The sequence below is a fragment of the Jatropha curcas genome, chromosome 11 (assembly GCF_041381405.1).
Source record: "Jatropha curcas cultivar XTBG-Jc1 chromosome 11, XTBG_Jcur_1.0, whole genome shotgun sequence".
Taxonomy (NCBI): Eukaryota; Viridiplantae; Streptophyta; class Magnoliopsida; order Malpighiales; family Euphorbiaceae; genus Jatropha; species Jatropha curcas.
The window spans coordinates 2,012,050-2,038,366 of NC_143161.1; the positions used below are offsets into that span (position 1 = coordinate 2,012,050).

A 26,317-nucleotide genomic window follows, 5' to 3' on the forward strand; every position below is an offset into this window, starting at 1 on the left:
TTAAATTTCAAGGATGAATTAATTTATTTGCCAAAGAGAGAGCTAAATGGCGGTGAATAGGAATTAAGGATCTGACCTAAAAAAACAAAACTGAAATTGAAAACCCTTCGATCTGTTTCGAGCGGACCGGAGGACCCTTGATCATGAAACAAGGCTGGCTCGACGGTTTGCTCCATTGATGTCTTTTGATGGGCTTCAATGGCCCACTTAGACATCATTAAGCAAATTAGATTTTACCGAACGACAGAAATTTAGGCACACTCCTCTCCTATCAACAATTGTCGTTTTTCTTGCCAAAATAAATAGGCAACTGCGATGATTAACTAAATTAAACGTCCATTTTGCGCGCTCGAAAACGACGTCGGTATATGAGCGTAGATATTATCTCATACTGAGACAGCAATGTGAATGTCCAACTCTGTACAAAACAGATATTGTTATCCATACCATCCGAGACCTCCAGAAGTACAAACCACGGTAGAAGAAGAAGAGGAATGGAGGGAAGCTCAATTTTAAGCTGTTCAAATTCTTACTCTTCGTCTTCAAATCATTATTCTTTAAAAACACATCTCAAATTCACTGTTCAATGGTCACGGTCTTTATCTTCTTCTATTTGGAAAAGCCAAAAGGCGAGTTTAGGCCTTATGTCCAATTTGCAAGCGAAGAGGCAAACGCTGGTGGCAGTCGCGTCTCCTACCCCTAGAAGCTCTCTTCGTACTTCTGCATTCGTGATTGAGAAAGCAACGGAGAATTCAACGAAGGGAAAAGAAATGATGCCAAAGATTGATAAGAGTGGCAGGTTTTGCAGCCCCAGAGCCGCTCGGGAGCTCGCTCTGTATGTCCTTTCTTTCTTTTTATGTCTATATTAGTGGATTGTAAAATGATTTCTGGGTTTTGGTTTTTAGGCTTCCAAATAACTATATTTTGTAACTTTCCTCGGTAAAAATGTGATGCAAAAGAATGTAATATTCATCCCCTTTCTATTTAAATTTTAAATTAATGCGTTTTTAAGTAATTTCATTTAGTTATTTTCACAAATGTGCGATGCGCAAACTTTTTTTACCTATCTGCTTCAATAAAATTTCAATCTTTGCCTTGCTCATTTCATTTCGTTGTCCTGTTAATAATTGCAGTCGTAATGTTAATTTTCCCTTTAAGAGCCTTAGAAATTCTTCTAGGTTTCTCTTTCTCTCCATTCTGATAATTTTATTTTATGGGTGTTGGTTGCAACTCGCAAGATTGACGATATATGCAGCATGTTTGGAAGGCTCCGACCCAATTAGACTTTTTGAAAAACGAATGAATGCAAGAAGAGGTAATGCTCTATTAATTATTCTTAACATAAAGTAAATTTGAATTTTTAATCATTTTTTCTTTAGAGCTATCTGTTTATCTTATTGAATTCTTTTCAACTCTAACATGCAGAACCTGGTTATGAATTTAACAAGGCATCATTGATGGAATATAATCATATGAGCTTTGGGGGACCTCCTGTTACAGCTGAAACAGTTGAAGAAGCAGACAAGCTTCAGCAAAGTGATGAAAAAGAATCTGCAGTCGGTAATCATGCTCTTGAATTAAACTTTATACTGGCTATCCAAGTTGCTAAAGCCTCTTATTCTTACAAATGGGGCATGTTCATGCTTATTGCTCATGATGTATTGCTTTTTTTTTTTTTGACGTCTCATTCATTTTGCAAGTCATTACACCGCATCTAAATTCCAGCCGTTGCACATCCACATGCAAAATTCATTTCAATTAGCAATATAATTGTTATACTCTTATGTTCACTATGAAGTTCTTTTAGGTTGCCAACAACCACCAATCACTGGCCAAACCAGGCCTTTTATTTTGTAAAATTTTTCACCATTAAAACCCTGAAGGCTATAGGTATAAGCAGCATTACTATAGTTGTGCTAAAAGTTTCAACTTTCATACTCTCCACTATTCATGTAGATGCAGCAATATTTTCCACTATGTGGAAAGCCATCAGGTATTTCTGCACAAAATCCTGATAGCTATCATTTGTCTAAGTTGTTCACTATTTTAATTATTGTTGGCATGTTGAGGGGATGTCAACAGTGTAGGATACAGGTTTAAACATGCAGTCAAGTATAGCTCAATATGCAACTACATAGAAATAGAACAAGTTGGACTGTGATTGTTATACCTATCATGGTTGTACCAGGAACATTCATTTCAGGTTAACTACTTTTAATTGTTCTTTTTCATTTGAGCCATTGCATGAAGTATATTATTGACTGTACTGAGACACGGAAAGAGAAAGTCTATTGGATTTTATATCTGGCGACCACATAATGTACTAGAATCTGATTCCACAGGCTATAGAATAATTCCTTATGTGTCTTTCATATAAGCTTAATTTCCCATTTTCTACTTTGAATATCTGAATCCATCTCGTTTCTTTGTAATTCAGAAGAAGAAGTCCTTTCAGCTCCTCCAAAGTTGGTGTACAGCAAATTACTTTTGCGGTAAACTACTCCATTATAACTTAATTATGTTAACTAGAGCTTATGTCTACAACAGGAGGAAGAGAGAGAAACATAATCTAGTAAGATGTTTCTGATAGTATTTATATGCTTACTGGCAGTTTCACAAGGAAGCTTCTAGTTGCAGTTGTAGATAAGTGGGATAGCCATGTCCTTATTATAGACAAAGTTTCTCCGCCTAATTGGAAGGTTTGGATGTTTGATTTTTATTGCACAAATTCATTATTTTCAAGTTCGCTTTAGTTTATTTCTTTCGTTTGCTTCATAGGTATTCTTTGAGGTTGCATTTCAATAGAGAATTTAAAATTCAAGGTTTTGAATGAGTTTTTAGTTCAAATTGTACAACTATTTGAACTTGCGAGTGGAAAAAAAATGCTTCAACCCAATGCTAGAGCACGTAAAATTACACCTTTGACACAAGGATTCAAATTCATGTTTAAACATTCATGCAAACTCTTGAATATACCCAGTGAACGAACACAATGTATTTCGGTATTATTGAAGTAATTTAAACTAGGTTATGAATTCTAAATCATTTCACTTGACCTGTACCTATCTAAATGCAACCTGAATGAAACATGGATTTTTTTTCCATAAGCCTTTTGTTTTCTTTGTGTGCATCTTAATGATGATCTGTTTTTGGTGTTGGATGTTGAGTCGTCCGTGAGTTTGATTCAAAATTGAATTTGCAACTGCAATCCACTTGCTTCTTAATTGCGTATCTGATCAGTCAAAAAGTTGTCCAAGCAGAGAGAGACTATAATAGTTTAAAGGGTTAGGAATCCTAAAACTGCCTTGTGTGCCCAATCGTGGAAGGTCGAATCCAACTAGCATCATTCTAGATAATTTCTTAGTTTTTAAGATGCAATACATACAATATCCATCCATGTAGCTGAGACTGAAAGCCTGTCAACTTATCAGTGTTAACAGCTGCTAAGAATTTATTATCTTCAAGAGTTTGATGGCAAATTTGTCAAATTTTATTCAAACACATCAACATCTCACAAGTTTATTGTACTGTAACATCAGAATCAACCAGCTGGCAGAATTTTAGAATTTTGTATCCTCCATTTGGCAATGTCCGAGATCACAGTTCTTGGAACACGACACCAGATTGTTATTAATGAGGTAACTTTTATCCTTCTCCTTGATCATTGCTCATCTATGCTTGACTTACATTTTGAATGCCGTTATCTTCCAAATCTTTATCCAATGCCAACTTAATCCTGTTTAATCACTTTGGTTATTAATGAAGGCTATCGATCTTGCTAAACGGTTCTGTGACGGGTCAGCACCGCGCATAATTAATGGGTGTCTTAGGTCTTTTATGAAGGATCTATCAGGAACCAATGAGGCTCGGGCTACAGATGCTAATCAGAAGGTAGAAGTATGAAGTACAAACTCATTAAGACTTTTATCTGCTGTGGTTGTGAGATCCCTGAAGGAAAAAAAAAGCCCCAGTTTGAATACCATCTTGCTGGTCTTGGAAGAGCTACTTTAATTTCCCTTTTACTTCCAGTTTCCTTGAAGCCTCAACAGGTTCCTATTTTGCTAGTTTGCATTGTGTCCAAAAGTGTAAACCGGATGGTAGACCAGAAACTTGTATAATATGTATCTCAATATATTATTCTTTTTGTTCTTGCTATGGTTTGTTGTAGCAACTTCCATGTTTAGGATAATGATGGATTAGTAGTCATTGGCTCTTGTTTACAACATTTTAAAACAGGCATGTGTAATGTAGAAATTTCAAAATTTTTGCATGAAGTGTAATGTCCCATCCAAATCCATTTACAAGCATGGTAAAACCCAATTGCAAATTTTGTTTTACAAGCATACAATTATAGAATTATGTATTTAAAAATGGATTTAATGTGACATAAATTTTAGATAATATTTAACTCCTGCATAGAAATTGAATTTATTTTATTAAATAAATAAATGACTACATCTATTGTGATATTTCCAGTATAAATTGTTGTAATTTAATATTATTTTTAAATTTTGAAAAAGCCTGCATAATGTGTTGAGGTGGTTGACGGTTGACAGGAGGAAAGTAGTGGGCTGGGTGCAAAGAACATAAAAGGGCCCAGCCCAACTTCTAATTCTAAATAGTAACTAGCAGACTCCAGTTCAAATACTATCTAGGTCTAGGGTTTCTTTCTCGCCCTTCTCTTCTCTTCTCTTCTCTTCTCTATAAATAACTAAGCTCCATGGCAGCACTGGTGGCTGGTGAGCGGTGACAGCCAGAGAACGCACAGAAGCGGATCTCTGCAATTTTATAATTCTTCATATTAGGTCTCTGTGTTTGTAGTCTTAGGATATGATAACTCTTTTGCAATATTTTGAAGCCTAATATTGCAATTCTTTGATCTCTTCCGAAATCGGAGATAGATCAAGGAATCTATCGTTAGGCAATAGTAATTGTTTTATTTTGTATGCATGAAATTTTTCAATTTCATGTATACTCTGCCTTTAGCTCCGATTTTCCTCTCCTTTCTTTAGGAATTATCGGTGACAAGGTAGATACAATTGAAATCCATGAAAAGGGTGTGATGGTGATGGAGGATGATGAAACAAATCAGACGGATTCCCACTGATTTTACTAAATATGATAGTTACCAGCTACTTCTGACTCTTCATCATTATACCTTTTTTTTGTACTTTTTTTCTTTTTTTAAGAAAATGAGTTTAGAAATTTGTTTTAAAGATAATATATAGGCCGGTGATGTGAGAAAAAATATTTGCTACTCTTGATGGGATTCTAACGAAGGAATTCCCCAGTTGATGATTCTTTTCCACCAAGATCTCTGAGGCCTTGACTAGGATCTGCCATATCAAGTTTCATACTGTATTTCACCAGTTTAAAGGATTGATTGCCATTTTTTAACTCGATTTCTCCTAAATATACAACTCAAATTTGTAAGAAAATTATTAAAGAAATGTTCAATACCGTTAAGTAACAATGTTCCAATACGATTCTCCTTCTCACTTTGCTATTTGGGGTGTCATGATTTTTTTCTTTTACAGGCAATTCCAATTTGTAATACTCGAATTATATTGGAAGCTAAGTTCTTGATTTTGCTGGGAAAAGGAAGCAAAGCAATTGAAAACGGAATTTTGAATTTTTAAATTTGAGCACTGATTACTCGTCATTGCTACATTTTGAAGGATCAATCTTGACTTGTCTTTTTGGTATAGAGAGGTTGAGTGGTGAGCTATGTAAGAATACTTGAAATGAAGCCCCTTTTACAAAAGGGCATATAAGTCTTTATTTATAGAATCGTATGATTTTCATTTGCAATGAGCCAATAATACTCACAAAGCTATTTTAGCCACTTTTTTTTGTTTTTTTTGACATTTATTTTACCCACTTAATTTAAAGTAATTTCATGCTCAAATATCAAATTACAATTTACCGTCATGAAAAAATATTTAAAATCTTAAATTTCTCTTGGAAAAAAAAAAAAAAAAAAAAAGAGAGTGAGACCATTGAAGATTTTCCCTTTATTACTTTAGTAAATAGATTATATAAAAAGATATCTCATATCTTCCATAAAAATAGGCCTAATAATTTTCCTTTATATGATTAAATCTGTAATATATATGAAAATGAAGATGAAGGTGGAACATTGGGATTACTGAAAGAACTCTATTAAATTTATATATTCATAAAATTATTTTCAAAGATTTTAATTTTATTAATTGAAAAAATAAAAATAATTTCATTTGATTGGTTATATTAATTTTATATTTAAATTTAAATTCTATCAGTCAAAAAATAAAATAATAAACTATTAGAAGAAAACAACAAATCTTTAATAGATTACAATATAATCTCTATAAATTTAATATAGTGAAAATTTTAATACAATCGCAATTGAGAAGGCATGTCCTAATTAAAATTTTAAAAATTAATTTCATAAAGTAGAAGTCATCATGTTTTAATTAGAAAATTATCATCTTATTATAAAAATTGTAATATCATAATTAGAAAATTATAATATTATTGTAGAAGTTTTGTCATATCTTAATTAAGATATTATAATTCTATTATAGAAAATTTGCAATAACTTAATTAAAAATTATAATGAACTTTATATATAATTATTTTATCTATGCAAGTTTTATTATTTCGCTATTAAAAGTTTCTTTATTTTATTATCGAAGGTTACATCAAACCAGCCATCCTCGAATTATTATTATTGATTATTGGTGTATTAATTTTATTTCTAAATTAATAATAGAAGCTTTTTATTTCTAAATTGAACTTTATTTCCATAAAAAAATATCATTATTTTAAGGTAGTTTTTTTATGAAGCCTTGTAGGCTATGGTAATACATGTATTTAAATAATTAATATGATTTGGTAAGTTATATATGAAAAATTTGTCTAACAAGTTACGAAATTTATATGTAATTACTACATTATATTTATTTTTGATAGATTTATTACTTTTTTTAGGAGATTTGAAGAAGACTAGAATAGAAAATTGAGTTGTTATATATAGGATCGTAAACCTTGCTTGTTATGGCAATGTACATATTACAATTACTGATATGATTTGGTATATGATATAAAATTTTTCTCTAACAAATTATGAAATTTGTTTGTAATTACTATATTGCATTTATTTCTGATAGATTTACAATTGAATGCGATATATATACCGATTCTTTATTTATTTCTATATTGATTTATGTTAAATGAAAATCAGCTACGATCTGTCAATTAAAAAACTTACCAAATATTTATAACGTACTAATTAGAATACCAAACAATCTTCTAAGTTGTAGGGTACAAATGCTATATATAGCACTCTAAACAATCACCTCATCATAGCAAATTTTCAATTCACAACACTCGAATAGTACAATAGTAGGAAGAGAAGAAGAAAAAAAAAAAAAGATGAAGGGAGGGAGCTTTCAAATTTTTGTCATCCTTTTGGTTATTCTTTTCCTCTCTAAAGGTATAATTTCGTAGTACTTAAATACATATTACATATATTTAGATACAAAATGTAAATATTGTTATTAATGTTGATTTAGAAATATACCAATTACTTAATTAAGTTATCGCTTTATAGAAAAATGTTTTTCATATATTATACTTTATGAAAAATAAGATATAATTAAATTTACTGAATAAAAATTGATGGTTGCAGGAAACGAAGTGTCTGCACAACCTGTACGCGTTTGTACAATTCCATACGGTCTTCCTAATTGCAACGATGCGCTGTGCAAAGCTAATTGCGTGAAGCTGCATGGCAATGCTGCCAATGGAATTTGTCTAAATAGCCAACAAACTTGTGAATGTTTCTTTCCTTGTGGAACGAAACCAAATCACAATACTAAGTTTTAGCGGGGCTAATATCCAAATAAAAAGTTTTGAGAGGTTTTCTAAATTTTTGAAAAGCCATAATTCTCAAAACTCTTTCTAATTTTGCCCCTCCCTACTTCTTTTCTAATGTGATAGAGAGAAGTTATAAAAATTCAAAAATAATATTAAAATGATTTTTAAAATGTTGAATCTTGCTAATTAAAAATAAATTCTCCCTGTGGAGATTCTATTAGTCTATTTATTAGTTATAAAGTGTAATAGGACAATGGAAATGAGATTCAATGAAGTTTAAAAAATTTCATTATTTATTTTACTGTTTTTGTGTATTTTTATTATTATATTAGATATTCACTCAATTACCCACCATGAGCATATCAACGGCGTGTTCTATATATGTTATATGTGTGTGTGATTTTTATACCAATTTGAATCACTCGACAACTTGACATTTTCCTATGAATTGCAGAGAGAATTAAAAAATAGAATATAATTAATAATTTTAAAATAAGCAGTAAAACTTACTAAAGAAAAGGGTAAAAAGTAAAAAGTTAAAGGTGTGTGTAATTTTACAATTTTTGGAGGGTCATTCTGGAATGGGCCTATACAGGAAAATGATGTATGGGTTATTCTCAAATGGATTTGGCCTCTAAAGCAAAGACGTATCCGCTTGGGTTTATTCGGCCTATCCAAACAGAAGGATTTGAATCCATCTCGTTGTACATTACTGAACATTAAATATAAAATTAGGAGAATAAATAGAACAATTAACTATTTAATCTCTCAGTTTTGATTTACATTGCTATCATATCTCTATTATCTCATAAAATCTCTTGTCTATCTCTAAACTTTACCTCGTTAAATTATCTAAAATTTTTTGTCTAAATGCAAAATATTTTAAATAATAATTTGAAATATTAAATAGCAAACAAAGCTGTATAAATACCAAGAAATATGTCAAATTTAGTCGAAAGGACCTATTTCTCCAATGAGAGCAAACTATATAGACAGGTTCATATATTTTTAAAAAGATAGTGACTAAACAATCAACACCACCAAACTGCAAGGATCAAATATTAATTTACCAAAATAAAAATCGAAATTGGGAGAAGAAAAAAACCATTCTTATTAGGAATGACTGACTGACTGACTGATAGCTAAACACTGTAGACAGCAAAAGCTCGAAAACGGAGGGAAAATGTCACAGTTTTGGAAACCAGGCACCGAGAAGCCTCCCATCCTCGACGACAAAGAAGGGGGCGTCCTTTTCTTCTCCTCCACCATCTCCTCCTCTTCATCGGGGTAAACACATCGCAGCTACTGTTTGGTTTTGTACTGTATACACGAGTATTTATAATTACACGTGCTTTTTTTGAGGGTACCTGCTTGGTTTGCAGGTATGGATATGCGAGTATTGAAAAGCAGAGACAGAGATTGCCTGTGTACAGGTACAGAACGGAAATTTTGTATTTGGTGGAGACTCACGGCACTACCATTATTGTCGGTGAGACTGGCAGCGGCAAAACCACACAGATTCCTCAGGTTATTTAAGTTTCTCAGCTTTCAATTGATGTTTTAACTCTCAAAGTTCATTTCGGAATGCTGATAGCCTAATACAGTCTGTTCTTGTTATATTTATGCTTCTCCTTTTCGAGTTAAGTCAAGTGCTATTTGCTGTTTATTTATTATGAAGTGTGATGTTATAATTGAATCTCTTTTGAACGGCAGAGAGAGCTAGCTACAATTTACAAGCCTCTCATCTGCGTTTTATTTGATGTCTTAATGTTTATATCTTTTGAATCACCAAAAAGTTCTTCAATCTTCGCCATAGATGTTGCTTAGTCTTTTGGAAATTGTTTAATGAGTGGCAATAACACACTCAATTGTAAATTATTGTATGCTTGAATTACATTACAGTACCTTAAAGAAGCAGGTTGGGCTGATGGTGGACGTATCATAGCTTGCACCCAACCAAGACGATTGGCAGTCCAGGTGCTTTCCTATCCTTGAACTACTGCTTTTAAATCCATTTCTGTTCGCCTCCTTGCACATATACATGTTTGTTCACTTGAGTTGTTAGGAGTTAGGACAATGTGAATCTTACTTTAGAATTAATTGTACAAAGAAATCCTAAGTACCATCTAAGCAGAAGTATGAAAACTCAAAATGTTTTGAAAATGTTATATAAGTGATCTTACAATAGCTCATGATATTCAATTCTTGAAAGAATGATGTTGTAATTCATGCCTTAGTAGAATATATGTCCATAAAACAGCAAAATATTTTGCCCCCATTGTTGAAGAAAATGATAACTATTATCTTGGATGCAAAACATTAAGCATCTGCAAGTCATTTAGTAAATTTGAGCATCCTAGTTTTTCTTAATATTATTTCAATTTACTACAGTTTATATGGTGGTTTTGTTTTGTTATATTATATGTCTTGCAATCAATATTTGACGCTAATGATCAGGCAGTTGCTTCAAGGGTGGCTGAAGAGATGGGGGTTAGGCTTGTAGAGGAAGTTGGCTGCACAATTCGATTTGAGGATCTTACAAATTCAGTGAGACAACTTATTTCCTTTATATTCTCAAGTTTTTATCCCTTGTTTTAGCATCTCTTAGATTTCATTGTTGCTAGCGCAAATACTTAATCATTGACTGGCATTATACACTGTGAATTTTGGTATCTGATGCATTAAAATGGACTATCTATGCAATTACATTGTGACCTTTTTGGTTCTGCTCTGGCACTATGAATGCTCAAGTTATCTTTTTTTGGCAGTGCAGGGCTTAACCAGGATAAAATTTCTCACAGATGGGGTTTTACTAAGAGAAATGATGGATGATCCACTTTTGACCAAGTACAGGTATTAATTATGATTTTAGAGAAAATTTGGTCGTGCCACATTGATTTTGGTACTATATTTCTCCATTTACTTCCAATATGCTCCTTTTAGATAGAAACTCATAATTTCTATAGCCAACTTATTGGAAATGCTGTTAACTAGTAACATACAGCCTGCGCACTGGTATGGAATGCCTTAATTAACACCATTAGGCCACGAAGAGCTGAATTGTCCAATTAATTAGTGGTGAAGATGCTTTGATTGGCATTCACAAGTATTTGTTGATCCATGAATAACAAGGAGTTGTTTTTTAATAGCTTTAGGGTTACTTTATGCATTATTATTTGATATCCATGACTCTCACTTTCCTTCCACCCTCTTATCTTATTTTAAAAGTTTTATTTTTTCCTCCAATGTGTACTTAACCTTGTCCATAACCTAAAATCCCAGTGTCATAATGGTTGATGAGGCTCATGAAAGGTCTATTTCGACTGATATTTTGTTGGGTCTCCTGAAAAAGGTAAAAGTTTAAGTATCCATGATCTGTCATTTAATAAAATAAAAATTTTGTCCAACTTCATTGTGTTTGCACTTTTTTTAACCTTTTCATAATTTCAACTTAAGATCCAGCGACGACGACCTGAGCTGCGTTTGATAATCTCATCTGCTACAATAGATTATATAAAAAAATATTTCATATCTTCCATAAAAATAGGCCTAATAATTTGCCTTTATATGATTAAATCTGTAATATATATCAAAATGAAAATGAAGATGAAGGTGGAACATTGAGATTACTAAAATAGGTCTATTAAATTTATGTATTCATAAAATTATTTTTTAAAGATTTTAATTTTATTAATTTAAAAAATAAAAATAATTTGATCTGATTGGTTATATTAATTTTATATTTAAATTTAAATTCTGTCGGTAACAAAGAAAATAATAAACTATTAGAAGAAAACAACAAACCTTTAATAGATTACGATATAATCGCGATAAATTTAATATAGTGAAAATTTTAATACAATCGCAATTGAGAAGGCATGTCCTAATTAAAATTTTAAAAATTAATTTCATAAAGTAGAAGTGATCATGTTTTAATTAGAAAATTATCATCTTATTATAAAAATTGTCATATCATAATTAGAAAATTATAATACTATTGTAGAAGTTTTATCATATCTTAATTAAGATATTATAATTCTATTATACAGAATTTGCAATAACTTAATTAAAAATTATAATTAACTTTATATATAATTATTTTATCTATGCAAGTTTTATTATTTCGCCATTAAAAGTTTCTTTATTTTATTATCGAAGGTTACATCAAACCACCCATCCTTGAATTATTATTATTGATTATTGGTGTATTAATTTTAATTCAATATCAATATTATATTATGTGTTATCAATGTTATGTATATTATAGAAATTTTTGTCCTATTTTAATTAGAAAAATGTAATTCTATTGTAAACGTTTTGTCCTATTTTAATTAAAAATTATATATTATGTACACTATATATAAATATTTTATATATGCAAGTTTTATTTACTTTTACTATCAATAGTTCTTTATTTTCATTATTAGTATTGTCAAGAGTTTGTCGAACGCTTATCACTCAATTTGTCATTGTTTATCATTAATGTATTAATTTTAATTTTATTAATTTTTATTTAATATTGTTGGGTTATCTATATTATTAGTTATCTATTGCAATCGAATTTTGATAATTTCTATATTGTATTTTTTATTTATGCATAAAATATTATAATCTTAAGTATAATTATCGTTACATGTATTCAATTTTTAACTATCAAGTTGATTTAATTTTATTTTTTATTATAACTACTAGTGTTGTTTTTTTTATCATGGAGTGAATATTTTTTTATTCTATAATAAAATTAAATGTTGTGAAATTATATATTCTATACACTATAACTTGATAATTATAATAGAATTATATGCACTTAAATTTATTAACTTATTTACTTTGGCCATTTTAAAAAAATAAATCAAACTTTATTAGCTTATTTTAACTTAATTTAATTTTATATTTAAAAATAGTTTAAATCAATTTTAGAATTTCACAACTAGTTATTTACAGTTTAATTTCAAAAATATTATTTCAGGTTGCCCTAAGTTGGACAATTTATACTTCACACATATAAAAGAAATAAAATTCAATATAGCCCTTGAAGTTATTATCGGGGACAAAAATTCGATATTTTGGTCCAATATATCCTTTGAACTTATACTTCACGACCAATTTGCTCAAAACCTTTGAATTTGAGTTTTTTTAATGCAAATTGAATAATTATAACTTTAAAGGGTAAATTGAATCAAAATGTGGATTATGTTGCTTTTTATTTCTAAATAATAAGTTTAAGAGCAAAATTGAACTTTATTTCCATATAAAAATATCATTATTTTAAGGTAGTTTTTTATGAAGTCTTGTATGCTATGATAATGCATGTATTTAAATAATTAATATGATTTGGTAAGTTATATATGAAAAATTTGTCTAACTAATTACGAAATTTACGTGTAATTATTACATTATATTTATTTTTGATAGATTTATTACTTTTTTAGGAGATTTGAAGAAGACTAGAATAGAAAATTGAGTTGTTATATACATCCTTTACATTTCATATACCATTAATATAGGATCGTAAACCTTGCTTGTTATGGCAATGTACAGATTACAATTACTGATATGATTTGGTATATGATATAAAATTATTCTCTAACAAATTATGAAATTTGTTTGTAATTACTATATTGCATTTATTTCTGATAGATTTACAATTAAATACGATATATATACTGATTCTTGATTTATTTCTATCTTGATTTATGTAAAATATACTTATTAGTCCATAAAATATAATTACTTCTTAAATAAATGATAGTAGATACTACACACGTTATGGAATCTATCAATTTCAATAATTAATAAAATAGAAACGAAATAATCAAATTTGCAATTGTATAGAACTTAAAAGTCTTATGTTGAACTTAGAAATAAATGGACATCTCTTCATTGCTAAATTTCAAAGGCAAAATTTAATGGCCGCTTCTAAAATTTGTGAGAAAATATCTCATTTCAATTAAGTAAAAATAAATTAATAAATGAATCAATTCTCCCAATAATAATAAAAAAAATTTAATAAAATTCAAAAAAATTTAAATGAAAATCAGTTATGAGCTGTCAATTAAAAAACTTACCAAATATCTATAACCTACCAATTGTAATACCAAACAATCCTCTAAATTGTAGGGTACAAACGCTATATATAGCACTCTAAACAATCACCTCATCGTAGCAAATTCTCAATTCACAACACTTGAATAGTACAATAGTAAGAAGAGAAAAAAAACAAAAAAAAGATGAAGGGAGGGAGCTTTCAAATTTTTGTCATCCTTTTGGTTATTCTTTTCCTTTTGAAAGGTATAATTTCGTAGTACTTAAATACATATTACATATATTTAGATACAAAATATAATTATTGTTATTAATGTTTTTAGCGTATCACTTGCTTCCCTTTATTTATGAATGATTTTATAAAATTTCATAAAACAAAAGTACCAGATAGAGTCAAATGATTATTTATATAGAACCAAATTTTATCATTTCAAATCGTCCTAAATCGAGTATTTATTCGACTCATATAAAAATATTAATATTATGTTACATATTAATTTTCGCATACACAACTATTCATATACAAAATATAATTATCATTATTAGTTGATTTAGAAATATACTAATTACTTAATTAAGTTATCGCTTTATAGAAAAATGTTTTTCATATATTATACTTTATGAAAAATAAGATATATTTAAATTTACTGAATAAAAATTGATGGTTGCAGGAAATGAAGTGTCTGCACAACCTGGACGCGTTTGTACAATTCCATACGGTCTTCCTAATTGCAATGATGCGTTATGCAAAGCTAATTGCGTGAAGCTGCATGGCAATGCTGCCAATGGAATTTGTCTAAATAGCCAACAAACTTGTGAATGTTTCTTTCCTTGTGGAACGAAACCAAATCAAAATACTAAGTTTTAGAGGGGCTAATATCCAAATAAAAAGTTTTGAGAGGTTTTCGAAATTTTTGAAAAGCCATAATTCTCAAAACTCTTTCTAATTTTGCCCCTGCCTACTTCTTTTCTAATGTGATAGAGAGAAAGTTATCAAAATTCAATAATAATATTAAAATGATTTTTAAAATGTTGAATCTTGCTAATTAAAAATAAATTCTCCCTGTGGAGATTCTATTAGTCTATTTATTACTTATAAAGTGTAATAGGATAATAGAAATTGAGATTCAATGAAGTTTAAAATTTTTCATTATTTATTTTAATTTTTTTGCATATTTTTATTATTATATTAGAGATTTACTCAATTACCTACCGTGAGCATATCAATCGCGTCTTCTATATATGTTATATGTGTGTGTGATTTTTATACCAATTTGAATCACTCCACAACTTGACATTTTCCTATGAATTGCAGAGAGAATTAAAAAATAGAATATAATTAATAATTTTAAAATAAGCAGTAAAACTTACTAAAGAAAAGAGTAAAAAGTAAAAAGTTAAAGGTGTGTGTAATTTTACAATTTTTGGAGGGTCATTCTGGAATGGGCCTATACAAGAAAATGATGTATGGGTTATTCTCAAATGGACTTGGCCTCTAAAGCAAAGACGTATCCGCTTGGGTTTATTCGGCCTATCCAAACAGAAGGATTTGAATCCATTTCGTTGTACATTACTGAAAATTATATATAAAATTAGGAGAATAAATAGAACAATTAACTATTTAATCTCTCAGTTTTGATTTGCATTGCTATCATATCTCTATTATCTCATAAAATCTCTTGTCTATCTCTAAACTTTAACTCGTTAAATTATCTAAAAATTTTTGTCTAAAAGCAAAATATTTTAAATAATAATTTGAAATATTAAATAGTAAATAAAGCTGTATAAATACCAAGAAAGATGTCAAATTTAGTCGAAAGGACCTATTGCTCTAATGAAAGCAAACTATATAGACAGGTTCATATATTTTATAGGGACTAAACAATCAAATCCACCAAACTACAAGGATCAAATATTAATTTACCCAAATAAAAATCGAAATTAGGAGAAGAAAAAAACCATTCTTATTAGGAATGACTGACTGACTGATAGCTAAACACTGTAGACAGCAAAAGCTCGAAAACGGAGGGAAAATGTCACAGTTTTGGAAACCAGGCACCGAGAAGCCCCGAATCCTTGACGACGAAGAAGGGGGCGTCCTTTTCTTCTCGTCCACCATCTCCTCCTCTTCATCGGGGTATACACATCGCAGCTACTGTTTGCTTTTGTACTGTATACACGAGTATTTATAATTACACGTGCTTTTTTTGAGGGTACCTGCTTGGTTTGCAGGTATGGATATGCGAGTATTGAAAAGCAGAGACAGAGATTGCCTGTGTACAAGTACAGAACGGAAATTTTGTATTTGGTGGAGACTCACGGCACTACCATTATTGTCGGTGAGACTGGCAGCGGCAAAACCACACAGATTCCTCAGGTTATTTTAGCTTCTCAGCTTTCAATTGATGTTTTAACTCTCAAAGTTCATTTCGGAATGCTGATAGCCTAATACAGTCTGTTCTTGTTGTATTTATGCTTCTCCTTTTCGAGTTAAGTCAAGTGCTATTTGCTGTTTATTTGTTTTGAAGTGTGATGTTATAATTGAATCTCTTTTGAATGGCAGAGAGAGTTAGCTACAATTTACAAGCTTCTCATCTGCGTTTTATTTGATGTCTTAATGTTTATATCTTTTGAATCACCAAAAAGTTCTTAAATCTTCGCCATAGATGTTGTTTAGTCTTTTGGAATTTGTTTAATGAGTGGCAATAACACACTCAATTGTAAATTATTGTATGCTTGAACTACATTACAGTACCTTAAAGAAGCAGGTTGGGCTGATGGTGGACGTATCATAGCTTGCACCCAACCAAGACGATTGGCAGTCCAGGTGCTTTCCTGACCTTGAACTACTGCTTTTAAATCCATTTCTGTTCGCCTCCTTGCACATATACATGTTTGTTCACTTGAGTTGTTAGGAGTTAGGACAATGTGAATCTTACTTTAGAATTAATTGTACAAAGAAATCCTAACTACCATCTAAGCAGAAGTATGAAAACTCAAAATGTTTGGAAAATGTTATATAAGTGATCTTCCAATAGCTCATGATATTCAATTCTTGAAAGAATGATGTTGTAATTCATGCCTTAGTAGAATATATATCCATAAAACAGCAAAATATTTTGCCCCCATTGTTGAAGAAAATGATAACTATTATCTTGGACGCAAAACATTAAGCATCTTCAAGTCATTTAGTAAATTTGATCATCCTGGTTTTTCTTAATATTATTTCAATTTACTACAGTTTATATGGTGGTTTTGTTTTGTTATATTATATGTCTTACAATCAATATTTGACACTGATGATCAGGCAGTTGCTTCAAGGGTGGCTGAAGAGATGGGGGTTAGGCTTGGAGAGGAAGTTGGCTACACAATTCGATTTGAGGATCTTACAAATTCAGTGAGACAGCTTATTTCCTTTATATTCTCAAGTTTTTATCCCCTGTTTTAGCATCTCTTAGATTTCATTGTTGCTAGCGCAAATACTTAATCATTGACTGGCATTATATACTGTGAATTTTGGTATCTGATGCATTAAAATGGACTATCTATGCAATTACATGTGACCTTTTTGGTTCTGCTCTGGCATTATGAATGCTCAAGTTATCTTTTCTTGGCAGTGCAGGGCTTAACCAGGATAAAATTTCTCACAGATGGGGTTTTACTAAGAGAAATGATGGATGATCCACTTTTGACCAAGTACAGGTATTAATTATGATTTTAGAGATAATTTGGTCGTGCCACATTGATTTTGGTACTATATTTCTCCATTTACTTCCAATATGCTCCTTTTAGATAGAAACACATAATTTCTATAGCCAACTTATTGGAAGTGCTGTTAACTAGTAACATACAGCCTGCGCACTGGTATGGAATGCCTTAATTAACATCATTAGGCCATGAAGAGCTGAATTGTCCAATTGATTAATGGTGAAGATGCTTTGATTGGCATTCACAAGTATTTGTTGATCCATGAATAACAAGGAGTTGTTTTTTAATAGCTTTAGGGTTACTTTGTGCATTATTATTTGATATCCATGACTCTCACTTTCCTTCCACCCTCTATCTTATTTTAAAAGTTTTATTTTTTCCTCCAATGTGTACTTAACCTTGTCCATAACCTAACATCCCAGTGTCATAATGGTTGATGAGGCTCATGAAAGGTCTATTTCGACTGATATTTTGTTGGGTCTCCTGAAAAAGGTAAAAGTTTAAGTATCCATGATCTGTCATTTAATAAAATAAAAATTTTGTCCAACTTCATTGTGTTTGCACTTTTTTTAACCATTTCATAATTTCAACTTAAGATCCAGCGACGACGACCTGAGCTGCGTTTGATAATCTCATCTGCTACAATTGAAGCTAAATCTATGGCAGCTTTCTTCCTAGCCAGGTATTCTTGTTCAGATTTGCACAAAGCGTGATATTTTATTTTCTTGATGATGTGCTTGTAGTTCTAGTGTACTTTTGTTATGGAAATTCTATTCAAAATATTATAATTCATGTTAGATTCAAATTAAACTAAATAGCCTTTTGATTTCAAAACAATGCTGTGCCCTTAAACTGGACTATTTCTGCTGTGATGTTCCACTAATAAACTATGATTTGATTATCTAGCATGAGTTTGAAAAATTTTCAGGTTTTATACAAATGGGCAAAGTTTCATGTTTTACTGCAAAATCTTGGTTTTTGGTGTTACCATGTAGAATTTTGGAGAAACTCATTTCATGTAATTTTGCAAAAACTTTACCGGTCAAATGAAGTGTAGTTGAATAGTGTCTTGCGATAGAATCTTAATTGAATCTGCGATTGCAACACATTAAAATCTTTGCGTTGCATTTATCTGCTTTTATCGCATTTGAAGATTTTTTTTTTGTTGGGCCGCCGCCGTGCCCCCCCCCCCCTCCGCAGCTGCGTCTTGGCTGACTCTGAAGCTTGTTTTTCCAACAATTTCATTGTCATAAACAAGTAATGGTTGACAGCCATTGATTCTAAATATTTTTTATTTGTTGTAATCCAGCAAAAGGCGCCGAGGACTTGAAGTAGATGAGGTTCGTCCAAGGAAAGAGCCTGCAATTCTATCAGTTGAGGTATTGTGTAATGGCAATGTGTTGCTGTTATTGCTAATATCTATCTGGAAGCCCACTTGTTTACTTTCATAGCAGAAATTATCTTTTCTTGAAACAGACTTTATAAAATAAAGTTCTCGTTTTTGTTCTTGTAATGTTTAGGGTAGAGGGTTTAATGTACAAATTCATTATGTTGAGGATCCAGTTGCAGACTATGTTCGGGCTGCTGTTTCTACAGTACTGTCAATTCATGATCAGGTAATTTGAGGCTTACAATATGATGAAGTTTCTAAGTAACAATATGAATTTCCTAATATGTTGATTTTAGCAGGTAGTTAACGTGATTATTTGCTAAAGAAACTAGAGAAGTCACTCAAACAGGCAACTAGAAAAATCATGCAAAAAGGCTTAGAATGTCTCATAAACCAGAGAAGAAAGTCTGGCTCAATGTTATACAGATGGAAATAAGATCAACCTTGTAAACTTTTGACTTGGATGTCTCAACCAAATAGCTCAACACATCCAAGTCACTCAAACTGGCGTCCTAGCTACTTTGTTTCTTCCCTTTTCCTATCTACTTATGTCAGATATAGATGCTCAGATGTGGATATGACACTTTGATACTTTTAAGTTAAAAATCTGTAATTTTTTTTGAAAAATACTCTAATTCAACTTCTGAACAAGTACCTGTATTTGATATTCCTACCCAGAAATCCAAGTAACATAGATAGGCTTATAAAAAAGTGTTAAATACTTTGATTTCTGACATATGATATTCTTTACTACAATCAATGAACTTTTTTTTTACACTATCTGGTGTCTGGAAGGTGGATATGTCTTTTGGTAATTGGATAATAACATGATGTGACACTAACATCTGTTAGGCATATTTTGTTGCTTAGGAACCTACAGGTGATATTCTAGTGTTTCTTACTGGTCAAGATGATATAGATGCTGCTGTTAAGTTGCTTACTGAAGAAGCTCAAGCCAATGGAAAGAGTTCTTCAGGTAGAAAGTGCCCTATCTATGCATAAGAATACGTGTATCTATATTTGAATGTAAAAGTGAATGTGTATATATGTAAGCATGAAAGTAGATGTTTGCAGTTGTGAAGATGGATTTCCAAAAGCACAGAGAAAATATTTCATCATGTGTATGCACGTATTTGATTTCATATTTGGATAGGACTTCTTTCTGGACCGCTTCATTTCTGATGTTATCAAACAAACAGCAAAACCATCCTGCTCTTCACTAGATCTGCATTTGATTCAACTAATATCAGAGCACATTTACCTTGCCAGATATTTTTTTTGACATTTAACAAATAGATTGAACGTTATTATATGATAAAAATCTACATTTTCAGGATTGATTGTTCTGCCGCTGTACTCAGGCCTCTCACGTGTGGAACAGGTTAGTAATTTACCATTTGGTGCTTGTAGTACTGAATTGATTAAAATCTCTGATCTATTGCCAAACCTTTCTGCTCTCTTTATAGGATCTGGTGTTTTCTCCTACTCCTAGAGGGAAGAGGAAAGTAGTGATATCTACCAATATTGCTGAGACATCATTGACTTTGGAGGTAATGTCCTTACATTCGAAAAAAATAAATTTCACAAATTTCACAACATGTGATCAATTTGCAGTAATAGGCTGTTAGAAATCAAACCAAGCTTAAACTATGGAAAGCTATAAATTTTGACCAAGTGGGGCCCACATTATTTTGCTCCTTTGTTAAGAAGCTTAGCCATGATGAAAATCAGATTCATACAAGCTGGATAAGCATTTTTTTTTTTTTTTTTTTTTGGTTTTTAACTGCCTTTAATTTGCTGTAAATAAGGACCTTGTCCCAGCATTTCTAATTGTGAGAAGTTTGGAGAGTTTTAGCTGTATATTCTTTTTAATTGCCAACAGGCAGGGAATCATCATTTACCTTGTTCCTTTGCTTTCTGCAGGGCATTGTTTATGTTGTTGATAGTGGATTCTCAAAACAGCGTTTTTACAATCCGGTATTTTCAGTACCTTCCTTTAGTGTTTAAATTAATAGGGGGGTTAATTTGGCTAGTTGGATATAGGATTTAAATTTTTCCTTGATACAGAATTCTGTCTCATAATTGTGTTATTTTGCCAAGGCAATTTGTGACGAAAAATGTGCTCTTGATATTTATTGACTATGAGCTATACTCCTGTTGAATTTGACATTCATACATCAGTTTTTTCTCCTGATATTCTGGTTTTTATGGATTACTCCTAGTTTCTCCATTGAAGCAAGCTTAGGGTATGAAAATCAAGAGTAGATGAAGTGGTTTGGCATGAAGTCTTTCTATATATCCCAGTGATCAATTCTATGTTGTTTTGAACTGACAACCAAAATATTTTTACCTTTATGTATATATCTATGGGTAATTAATTTGTTTATTGCTTTTGCTTACAACACTGCAGGTATCAGATATTGAAAATCTGGTAGTTGCACCAATATCTAAGGCATCTGCTAGACAAAGGGCTGGTAGGGCTGGAAGGCTTCGACCTGGAAAGTGTTACAGGTTTCTAAATTTAATTATGGATATTTAATTTACATCATTCTTCTAAATATGGATAAACTATTGGGGGTTACTTGTTATCGTTATGGATCTCATTACTCTGAGGCTCAAAACATATTTTGACAGTTCAACTTAGTTTTCATTTATGTGTCAACCTGTTTGTCAATCACTATGTAGGTGCAACTCACCCACTGCTCTTAACTTTTATTTTGGTGCATGCAACCAGGCTGTACACAGAAGAATACTTTCTTAATGAAATGCCTGTCCAAGGGATCCCCGAGATTCAGAGATCAAACCTTGTTTCCACTGTGATTCAGGTATCATTTTTGTTGCATTTCAAATATGTTTCTCTGCGCAATAACTATTATTCATGATATTGTATAATATTTTTATCTTTTTCATATGCAAGAGCTTTGGATGCTATGTGTTATCTATAAACAAAGAGAAATTCAGGAATGGCTTGATTATTTTATTGAGAAACTGAACTAAATTTATACACAAGAGTAACAACTAATATCTCCTAAAACAGAGGAGATTTATTTGAATTTAAACAAGCAGAAAATCTGTAACAGAAACCAAAATCAAGGAATAGAAAATCAGTATCTCTACACCAAAGCTGTGGCTGGTCAAAGACACATGTGCTAATATTATCATGCCCCTTGCATTGAAAGAATGTTTAATTCTCGTTTAGTTCTTTAGATTCTAATTACTGTGTTATGATACTGCAGTTAAAAGCCTTGGGCATAGACAATATATTAGGATTTGACTGGCCAGCATCTCCAACTCCTGAAGCAATGACTCGAGCGCTTGAAGTCCTTTATTCATTAGGAATCCTGGATGATGATGCTAAACTTACTTCACCAGTTGGATTTCAAGTGGCCGAGATTCCACTAGTATGCCATGGCTACATAATTATCACTAAATATCTTCCTATCTTTGAGCTTCTCTCTCTCTCTCTCTTTTAATGATATTAGAATCAACCACTTTAATGCTCCACTTGTTTGCAAGCTCATGTAACTGAGTTGGGTATGGATTGGTAGAGCTTCTTATTGCTGCTTATGTTACTGTTTTCATACATGGATTGGTTGTCGATTATTTTATTGATTGAATTGTGGATGGTTAAATATATAATTTTTAATTTAACGTGGGTGGTTATATATATGTGTGCGTGTATGTTATTATTATTATTATTATTATAAAATTAGATGTGTGAAATATGGAAATGCAGGAAAACCTAGTGTCCTAATATGCTGTCTCTTGCATTTCACGTTTCATTATATGCCCCTATATGTTGAAATTACCCATATGCATCTGATTTCTCTTTTTTTATCTGAGGGAAAAAAAATTGTCTTCTCTCCTGTTTCCGTGAAACTTTCCTCTTTTATTTGAATTCATTTTTAAGTTTGTTGCTGTTTTCACTCTGCACATCTTCACTCTTCCCAATTTTTTCTGCATGAAAACCCTTTTCCACTGATTCCACCATATAGTCAGGGGTATACCTGTTTTATGTGATTCTTGATGATGAGGTGTTTTCTGCTGTATTCGTATTATTTGCATGCTTGACTTCTTTATTATTTTCAAAGTTTTTTTTTTATCTTTTTTTAACAAGGTTATTCAATTTGAATGTTTTGCAGGATCCAATGATCTCAAAAATGATATTATCTTCCAACCAATTTGGATGTTCAGAGGAAATCATTACCATTGCTGCTGTTCTCTCCATCCAGGTACTTGCCTTTCCTTCTCATGTGCAGTAGTTTAATTTCTTATTTTTTGTTTGATTGCCATGAATCCAGTAATTAGAGAATGACCAAGACATGCATTTCGAATAATCTACAAAAAATGGTTAGCAAAAATTGGAATTGTATTGCAATGACAGATTTCTACTTACAGATTATAATTGCAATATCAACTTTGATTTTTTAGTTAATATTTGCAATGTCTTTTTGCAGTCTATTTGGATTTCTACTAGAGCACAAAAGGAACTAGATGAAACCAAGTTGAGATTTGCAGCTGCGGAGGTACTTTATATGACTTATCATTTGTATATTTTATTTTGAAAATTTTCATGAACTCACATCAGATCTTGTATGCCCTATATGGATCAAGCTTTATTCTTGATCCTGTCAACTATCGATTGTTAATTAGGTAGTTTTGACACTAGGTTTCTTTTGTCCCTGTCCACTGTGCTGATGAGTTCATTTTTAAGGAATCTTTGTTATGCCCTAGCTATTATATTCTTTGACTGGCTTTTTTAAGGGTGGAGTTTCTAATATCTTGCTCGATCAAGTTTATTCCCCTTTTGGAGTGTTAGTAGCTATGTTAACTAATATTTGGACTGTGTTGCTTGTACCCCTGATATATTTATTTGATATTCGCTGGTCTATGATTTTAGTATCTTATTTGCGGTGCTGTAGTGTATGTGTAGGGTTACTATCAACATTTATTCACCATTGAATTTGTTAACCAGTGGAAAGATTGTTCCTCTTTCATTGGTTAGATATATTTCTCTGAGCTCAATACTTTCTTCATCACATGTTTAATTTCTTCATATGCAGGGTGACCATGTTACATTCTTGAATGTTTACCAAGGGTTTCTTCAATCTGGAAAATCTTCACAGTGGTGTCATAAGAACTTTGTGAATTACCATGCCATGGTGTGTATGTGTTTTTAGTGGCTATAAACTTCATGGTTAAATTTTTCACACTTGGTTTTCTTGGCTTTTATAAACACTTGCTAGCTGTTGGTTTATTTTAAAGTCTTCTTGGTTGGTGCATCCCATTTATATTATAACATTTGTACCAATGCAATTTATTTTGCAGAAAAAGGTTATTGAAATTAGAGAACAACTCAAGAGGATAGCACTCCGGATAGGCATAGTGTTAAAATCATGTGAAAAAGATCTGCTGGTAAGTGTTGCAATACTACTTATTTAGTTCGGTTTGGTGCTTGAAATGATATTTATTCAACTCTCCTGTGTACTAGGTGAACTTATACGGATCTTAAGAATAATTTCCTGCTTGCTCAGTTTATTGAAGCTTAGGGGACTTTAGAACATTTTTAATTAGACAGGTTAAACAGACTGCAATAATCGATATGCTACTACTCCTGATTCTTTTTTCTCCCTCTGAATGATGCTGCAGGCCGTAAGAAAGGCTGTAACTGCTGGGTTTTTTGCAAATGCATGCCGTTTAGAGGTGAGTTGAATGCTAACTATATTTCCTTTTGGAACTGTATCATCTTCCTTCCTCCTTAAAAGGAATGTTCAATTTATGTGTGTTTTATCTTATTGAAAAGGCCTACAGTCATAATGGGATGTACAAGACTATTAGGGGTTCTCAGGAAGTCTATATCCATCCGTCGTCTGTGTTATTCAGGTTCGTTGACTGGATTTGAGTGTTTGATAGTAACTCTGAGTTCAAACATTTTCAGAATTTCTGTGCTGATTTAAAGTTGTTTAGGATCATGTGGCCAATTTTATCTCTGACCATTTATATTTTATGTATTTTTGGTGTGGCTTTTAATGTGTGGTATGCCCTTCTTTTCTACTGGGTATTCTAGTGAGACACTTGAATCTGCTTTTTAACCTCAAACATGTGCTTCTTCCAGAGTAAATCCAAAATGGGTTATATACCATTCTCTCGTCTCCACTGACCGACAGTACATGCGCAATGTCATGACTATTGATCCTTCTTGGCTAACGGAGGCTGCCCCCCATTTTTTCCGGCATCAAAGAACAGATCCCATTGGTCACTGACTGCCTTCTCAGTTCTTTATTAAATTGCAATTAACAGGATCAAGAATTAAAAGTTGATATTCTGATCCTATTAATCGAAAACTTTTGTACATATAAGCGGATGTTGTTTGTATCATTATTTATTTTCATTATTCTATTTAAAAAAATTTCTTATAAATAACCTTTTCTTTTCCTATTTAGCTACCCCACATGTATGGTTTAAGTTTCCCCGGTGTAATTCTCCTGTATTTTGATTTTAGGCTATCATGGGAAGTGCTCTGCATTTTCTACTTCAAAAAGCCTCTGAGATCACGATGTAGGAATGACGTCTAATTTTAAATTTTGAATGATATAAATTTTTTCTAGGGTTCCAAGAATCAAATTTGAATTTCAAGCAGGTATATTATAAATGAAAAATGTAAAATTTTAGACAATGATCTGTAGTTTAGAGAACGCAAAATTTTTAAACCGGTGTATTATAAGAAAAGCGATCTGTCATTTAGAACAGTGGGTAATCTCTGCTGTCGTTAGCAAATATTAGTAGGGTAACTTTTCCCTATTATCCGCGAGTGCGGTAGAGAGACGTAACTTATGTCTGCAAACGACAATCAAAGTGGGAGTCGTCCGTTTATTGATTCTACCATGGGTAGATTAATTATTATTTATTTCTTTTTTTGATATTCCCATACCTTTTTATAGTCTGTGGTACTCTATTTCGCTAATGAAAATTGGCTAGCACCAGGTACTCATCCATAGTCTTTTCCGTTAAATCAATTTTAAAATCATAAGTCGTCAAATTCTAACTTGAAAGAATTATATTATATAAACTCGTTTACCTAATACAACTTTACTTCACAAAATAATTAATCAAACTAGTCTAAATTCAAAAATGCTCTTAACCAAATCGTCCATATGCTAAACAACCATAAGGACTGTTAGCTGAGTTTAGGTTCCGAGTTGACATGTGAGCTTCAATGCCATTGTCTTTAATTTATATGGTTGAATTAATCAAACACTGAGATTAAACCTCTGTCCTTATCTGCAAATCAATATATTCCAATCCATGGGTAGT

The 26,317-nt window shown here is 31.5% G+C and overlaps 3 protein-coding genes, 3 long non-coding RNA genes and 2 other non-coding genes across 9 annotated transcripts; all 8 read left to right on the forward strand.

Moving 5' to 3' along the window:
• Positions 1–404: 404 nt before the first annotated feature.
• LOC105649626 (antitermination NusB domain-containing protein) lies at positions 405–4,274 on the forward strand. Its single transcript, XM_012236329.4, has 7 exons — positions 405–835; positions 1,239–1,315; positions 1,426–1,560; positions 2,438–2,492; positions 2,612–2,699; positions 3,540–3,638; positions 3,766–4,274. The coding sequence occupies exons 1-7, from the start codon at positions 495–497 to the stop codon at positions 3,901–3,903; spliced, it is 933 nt and encodes a 310-aa protein (XP_012091719.1). The 5' UTR covers positions 405–494; the 3' UTR covers positions 3,904–4,274.
• A 388-nt stretch (positions 4,275–4,662) lies between these two features.
• On the forward strand, positions 4,663–5,845 carry LOC110011045 (uncharacterized). Its single transcript, XR_002286125.3, has 2 exons — positions 4,663–5,429; positions 5,538–5,845. It is a non-coding gene; the product is annotated as an uncharacterized LOC110011045 (long non-coding RNA).
• Positions 5,070–5,147, forward strand: LOC119369281 (small nucleolar RNA R12). Its single transcript, XR_005176957.1, has one exon. It is a non-coding gene; the product is annotated as a small nucleolar RNA R12 (small nucleolar RNA).
• On the forward strand, positions 5,228–5,325 carry LOC119369279 (small nucleolar RNA SNORD24). The gene has a single exon (XR_005176955.1). It is a non-coding gene; the product is annotated as a small nucleolar RNA SNORD24 (small nucleolar RNA).
• Positions 5,846–7,386: 1,541 nt separating the features above from the next.
• Positions 7,387–8,161, forward strand: LOC119369276 (uncharacterized). Its single transcript, XR_005176953.2, has 2 exons — positions 7,387–7,477; positions 7,673–8,161. It is a non-coding gene; the product is annotated as an uncharacterized LOC119369276 (long non-coding RNA).
• Positions 8,162–8,965: 804 nt separating this feature from the next.
• Positions 8,966–11,484, forward strand: LOC105650150 (putative pre-mRNA-splicing factor ATP-dependent RNA helicase DEAH9). Its single transcript, XM_012237029.4, has 7 exons — positions 8,966–9,147; positions 9,243–9,387; positions 9,763–9,837; positions 10,318–10,407; positions 10,634–10,713; positions 11,143–11,212; positions 11,317–11,484. Exons 1-7 carry the CDS (start codon positions 9,044–9,046, stop codon positions 11,482–11,484), a joined length of 732 nt encoding a protein of 243 aa, XP_012092419.2. The 5' UTR covers positions 8,966–9,043.
• A 2,552-nt stretch (positions 11,485–14,036) lies between these two features.
• Positions 14,037–14,985, forward strand: LOC119369232 (uncharacterized). The gene is made up of 2 exons (XR_005176900.2): positions 14,037–14,151; positions 14,577–14,985. It is a non-coding gene; the product is annotated as an uncharacterized LOC119369232 (long non-coding RNA).
• Positions 14,986–15,863: 878 nt separating this feature from the next.
• LOC105649627 (RNA helicase family protein) lies at positions 15,864–25,426 on the forward strand. 2 transcript variants are annotated; one of them, XM_089716574.1, is made up of 23 exons: positions 15,864–16,042; positions 16,138–16,282; positions 16,658–16,732; positions 17,213–17,302; positions 17,528–17,607; positions 18,036–18,105; positions 18,210–18,295; positions 18,923–18,992; positions 19,134–19,229; positions 19,874–19,979; positions 20,338–20,384; positions 20,470–20,553; positions 20,927–20,980; positions 21,414–21,514; positions 21,738–21,828; positions 22,240–22,404; positions 23,146–23,235; positions 23,461–23,529; positions 24,067–24,165; positions 24,332–24,418; positions 24,653–24,706; positions 24,807–24,886; positions 25,119–25,426. In XM_089716574.1, the coding sequence occupies exons 1-23, from the start codon at positions 15,939–15,941 to the stop codon at positions 25,264–25,266; spliced, it is 2,091 nt and encodes a 696-aa protein (XP_089572700.1). In that variant the 5' UTR covers positions 15,864–15,938; the 3' UTR covers positions 25,267–25,426. The 2 variants fall into 2 exon arrangements, with proteins under 2 accessions (XP_089572700.1, XP_089572701.1); XM_089716575.1 differs by lacking the exon at positions 22,240–22,404.
• Positions 25,427–26,317: the final 891 nt, after the last annotated feature.

Coding starts and splice junctions, on each gene's coding strand:
- LOC105650150 (XM_012237029.4), top strand. CDS start 9,044: ATGTCACAGTTTTGGAAACCAGGCACCGAGAAGCCTCCCATCCTCGAC. Junction 9,148..9,242: donor ATCTCCTCCTCTTCATCGGG/GTAAACACATCG, acceptor CTTGGTTTGCAG/GTATGGATATGCGAGTATTG. Junction 9,838..10,317: donor CAAGACGATTGGCAGTCCAG/GTGCTTTCCTAT, acceptor GCTAATGATCAG/GCAGTTGCTTCAAGGGTGGC.
- LOC105649626 (XM_012236329.4), top strand. CDS start 495: ATGGAGGGAAGCTCAATTTTAAGCTGTTCAAATTCTTACTCTTCGTCT. Junction 836..1,238: donor GCCGCTCGGGAGCTCGCTCT/GTATGTCCTTTC, acceptor GCAACTCGCAAG/ATTGACGATATATGCAGCAT. Junction 2,700..3,539: donor TTTCTCCGCCTAATTGGAAG/GTTTGGATGTTT, acceptor CTGTAACATCAG/AATCAACCAGCTGGCAGAAT.
- LOC105649627 (XM_089716574.1), top strand. CDS start 15,939: ATGTCACAGTTTTGGAAACCAGGCACCGAGAAGCCCCGAATCCTTGAC. Junction 17,608..18,035: donor CCACTTTTGACCAAGTACAG/GTATTAATTATG, acceptor CTAACATCCCAG/TGTCATAATGGTTGATGAGG. Junction 19,980..20,337: donor CAATGGAAAGAGTTCTTCAG/GTAGAAAGTGCC, acceptor CTACATTTTCAG/GATTGATTGTTCTGCCGCTG.